General features: G+C 54.7%; 1 protein-coding gene across 2 annotated transcripts; it reads left to right on the top strand.

The window, feature by feature from the left end:
- The first annotated feature begins 1178 nt into the window (after nt 1-1178).
- On the top strand, nt 1179-3987 carry LOC105552331 (left-right determination factor 1). Of its 2 annotated transcripts, XM_011997955.1 has the most exons (5): nt 1253-1502; nt 2247-2275; nt 2378-2493; nt 2640-2879; nt 3191-3987. In XM_011997955.1, exons 1-5 carry the CDS (start codon nt 1253-1255, stop codon nt 3552-3554), a joined length of 999 nt encoding a protein of 332 aa, XP_011853345.1. In that variant the 3' UTR covers nt 3555-3987. The 2 variants fall into 2 exon arrangements, with proteins under 2 accessions (XP_011853344.1, XP_011853345.1); XM_011997954.1 differs by having other exon boundaries at nt 1179-1502; nt 2247-2493.
- The last annotated feature ends 551 nt before the right edge of the window (nt 3988-4538 follow it).

The following is a 4538-nucleotide window of genomic DNA, read 5'->3' as shown; positions in this document are numbered from 1 at the left end:
AAAAAAGAAAAAAGAAATTAAAATATAGGACTCTGGTGAAATTTGAATGTCAGGTGGACAATGAATAATTTTTTAGTATAATTATGTCCCAAGTAGTGTCTTGTATTTTATCTGGTAGCCCTACCCCTGGCTGATCACCCAATTGTTTTATTTCCCCAGCAAAACTCTTTAACCAGATCACAAATCCACATTCAGGATAGAGGTCCTCTGTCTTGGGGGATTGTCCCCCTGCCCCAGCCTAGACCTGATCACCTGGATTGAGACCACCTGACTCCCTTTAGGGCATAGGTCAAAACTAGGCTGTAAATAATTTGAGTATGCCAAGAACTGTGAATTGCAAGACCTGACTTTATATGGACATTGATCATTAACTTTGTGAGCTTCAGGAAGTTGACACGTCTCTGAGCCTCAGTTTTTTTTCAGCTCAAAAATTGGGAGAGGTTGCTATGAGCTGAGACTCGGCCATTGCACTCCAGCCTGGGCAACAAGAATGAAACTCTGCCTCAAAAGGAAAAAAAACTGGGGGAGAAGGTAGCCTGGATATTCCTTTCAACTCTAAACTTTAATTCTGTGAACAGCAGGGATGAGGGAAAGGATGAGGCTCCTTCCTTACTGGACAAAACCCCATTGGTACTAGGCTCCCTTGCCTAGGAAGGTCTCCCCAGAACAGTGGGAAGTCTGTTTTCACAACTGGGGACCACCAGCTCAGGATCTCATGAGGCCCCAGGACCCTCTGAGCAGGGGCCCAGATGCTCATCCCTGCAGGCCGGATTGGCCCTTACATTGCCCAAGTCATTCTCGTTCCTGTCGATTGGTTGGTTGCAGCAAGGCACAAGCCTCTAGGTCCACTTACCAGCAACTGGGGGAACTGAGCCTCTTGCAGAGAATGAGAGCCTCATGTCTACTCTAGGAAATGAGCTTTTTAATTTAACTGGTCAGGCCTCAACCCACATTAGGGGTTCACGACCATTGTACAGACAGCCGTAGCCAGCTGTTCACAGCCCAGACAGACTTGTCCTATCTAGACAGCCCCTCCTCCCAGCTCTGGGACCTGTCTGGCTGTGAGCTCCCAGGAGGTCCCAGGGGTGTGACCTCCCTCCCTCTTTCCCTCTCCACTCCTTACCTCCTCCCTCCACCCCAGGCTATAAAGCTGCCCAGGCTTGGCTCTCAGCACATCCAGCTGCCTAAGACCCTCCTTCAGGCATCTCGAGGGACATTCCTATTCTGCCCACCGCTCCTTCCAGGCAGTGCCATGCGACCCCTGTGGCTCTGCTGGGCACTCTGGGTGCTGCCCCTGGCCGGCCCCGGGACGGCCCTGACTGGGGAGCAGCTCCTGGGCAGCCTGCTGCAGCAGCTGCAGCTCAGCCAGGCGCCGGTACTGGACAGGGCCGACATGGAGGAGCTGGTCATCCCTGCCCACGTGAGGGCCCAATACCTGACCCTGCTGCAGCGCAGCCACGGGGACCGCTCCCGCGGCAAGAGGTTCAGCCAGAGCTTCCGAGGTGAGGCCCTCCCTCCCTGCTGCCCCTGGTCCCATGGGGCAGGTCAGATGTGTCCACTCCGGTGGCGTCAAAGGCTCCTGGCCTTGCAGAGGTCTGTGGGAGGCTGGGTGAGGGCCACAGTCTAAAGGGCAGTGAGGTGGGGCCGGGCCTGTGAGGATGGCGGGGCCTCAGCACGCAGTGGTGGACGCAGTCAGGACTCCCAGGGTCTGTTTTCATACTGCTGCTCTGGTCTGAGCTCTACTTGGAGCATATTGCTTTAAAATCATCTCACAACCATTCGCTTATGTGGAACTGGGGTATAACTATGTCTTGCCCATCTTCCAGCATTGTGAACATCAAAATGAGTCATTGTAAATAGAAGCGCGTTTGGGTAACTGGAAAATACTGCACTTAAGTAGACTACCTGGGTTATACCTGGCTGTCAGGGGTGCAGCCTCTCACCTCCCTAGCTCCTCAGTGCGCAGAGCTAGACCCAAGGCCGGGCACCTGGGTGAGGATTCTGCTCCCAGCATCTCAGTTGAGGCAAACTTGCTAGCCCAGGGTTCCACAGGCGCCCCTGCATGCTGGATTGAGATGATTACTAAACAAGGCCCAAATCCAAGGGAGATTTTTAAACTGGGTTTGCCCCAGAGATAGAACAGGGGCCGGTGTCTCCTTGGCCTGGCTGCCAGCTCAGTGGCCCTGCCATCCTCAGAGTTTCCCTGGAGTCCAGGGAGGCCCTGCTGACCCTACTCTTGTCCCCAGAGGTGGCCGGCAGGTTCCTGGCGTCGGAGGCCAGCACGCACCTGCTGGTGTTCGGCATGGAGCAGCGGCTGCCGCCCAACAGCGAGCTGGTGCAGGCCGTACTGCGGCTCTTCCAGGAGCCGGTCCCCAAGGCCACGCTGCACAGGCACGGGCGGCTGTCCCCGCGCAGCGCCCGGGCCCGGGTGACCGTCGAGTGGCTTCGCGTCCGCGACGACGGCTCCAACCGCACTTCTCTCATCGACTCCAGGTGGGGGTCGCACGGGCGCGCAGGGCAGGGGGAGGGGGCTGCTGGGCCTGGTTTGGGGGCGGGGACGCGGGGGGCGGAGCGGGGTCCTTGGGGCCAGTCCCAGTCCCCGCCCTCACGCGGCGCTGGGTCTCCGTGTCGTGTCTCAGGCTGGTGTCCGTCCACGAGAGCGGCTGGAAGGTCTTCGACGTGACCGAGGCCGTGAACTTCTGGCAGCAGCTGAGCCGGCCCCGGCAGCCGCTGCTGCTACAGGTATCGGTGCAGAGGGAGCATCCGGGCCCACTGGCGTCCGGCGCCCACAAGCTGGTCCGCTTTGCCTCGCAGGGGGCGCCGGCCGGGCTTGGGGAGCCCCAGCTGGAGCTGCACACCCTGGACCTCGGAGACTACGGGTAGGTGCTGAGGGTTAAACTGGTGAGCCGAATAAAGAGACAGAGAGGCAATTAAATTTGTTTTGAAATGGACAACTTTTCAGAGTGCTCTGGGAATGAATGAGACAACGTATACAATTCTTCGTCTGACTCTTAGGAGGTCCTCAGTAAATATCAGTTATTAATTTTCAAGTTATTTGTAGCTGTCTATCCTATATCACAAACATCCAGCTTTTTGAAGTTGAGAGATGGATCATAAATCTCCATCCCAGATGCCCTCTGACCTCAGCCTGCCCAGCTGACTGCTGACACTGCTCTCTTTGCCCACACAGAGCTCAGGGCGACTGTGACCCTGAAGCACCAGTGACCGAGGGCACCCGTTGCTGCCGCCAGGAGATGTACATTGACCTGCAGGGGATGAAGTGGGCTGATAACTGGGTGCTGGAGCCCCCGGGGTTCCTGGCTTATGAGTGTGTGGGCACCTGCCAGCAGCCCCCGGAGGCCCTGGCCTTCAAGTGGCCGTTTCTGGGGCCACGACAGTGCATCGCCTCGGAGACTGCCTCGCTGCCCATGATCGTCAGCATCAAGGAGGGAGGCAGGACCAGGCCCCAGGTGGTCAGCCTGCCTAACATGAGGGTGCAGAAGTGCAGCTGTGCCTCAGATGGGGCACTCGTGCCAAGGGGACTCCAGCCATAGGCGCCTGGTGTAGCCACCGAGGGACTTGACTTGTGTGTGTTTCTGAAGTGTTCTAGGGTACCAGGAGAGCTGGTGATGACTGAACTGCTGATGGACAAATGCTCTGTGCTCTCTAGTGAGCCCTGAATTTGCTTCCCTTGACAAGTTACCTCACCTAGTTTGTGCTTCTCAGGAATGAGAGTCCTTGGCCACTGGGGAGCCCTTGCTCAGTTTTCTCTATTCTTATTATTCGCTGCACTATATTCTAAGCACTTACATGTGGAGATACTGTAACCTGAGGGCAGAAACCCAAATGTGTCATTGTCCTGTCACTGGATCTGGGCTAAATTCCTCCACCACTATGGACCTAAGACCTGGGGTTAAGTGTGGGTTGTGCAACCCCAATTCAGATAATAAAGACTTTGTAAAACATGAATAAAACACATTTTATTCTGTAATTTTGTAATTTTCTATTTTATTTTAATTAATTATTTTTGAGATGGAGTCCTGCTCTGTCACCCAGGCTGGAGTGCAGTGGCCGAATCTCAACTCACTGCAGCCTCCGCCTTCCAGGTTCAAGCGATTCTCATTCCTCAGCATCTTGAATAACTGGGATTACAGGCATGTACCACCATGCCAGGCTAATTTTTTGTATTTTTAGTAGAGATGGGGTTTTGCCATGTTGCCCACACTTGTCTGGAACTCCTGACCTCAAGTCATTCGGCAGCCTCAGCCTCCCAAAGTGCTGGGATTACAGGCATGAGCTACTGTGCCTGGCTGTAATTTTCCATTTTAATCAAAGCTCTGCAAATTGAGGAAGGAGCAGAAAGTTCTACAGAGATTAGGTCAACCTAATCGTAAACTAAGGAAAGAGCTTGAGTTGGCCAAGACTTGGTAAAGATCTTGGTTAAGTAATACAGGAAACTAGGATTAAAATGCTTTCAGGGCCAGCACCATGGCTCACTCCTGTAATCGCAGCACTTTGGGAGGCCGAGGTGGGCGGAT

The sequence above is a fragment of the Mandrillus leucophaeus genome, unplaced genomic scaffold (genome assembly GCF_000951045.1).
Source record: "Mandrillus leucophaeus isolate KB7577 unplaced genomic scaffold, Mleu.le_1.0 Scaffold550, whole genome shotgun sequence".
In the NCBI taxonomy this organism is placed as follows: domain Eukaryota; kingdom Metazoa; phylum Chordata; class Mammalia; order Primates; family Cercopithecidae; genus Mandrillus; species Mandrillus leucophaeus.
Note: the sequence above shows the minus strand (reverse complement) of the source record. Positions and strands in the feature narration are given on the sequence as shown.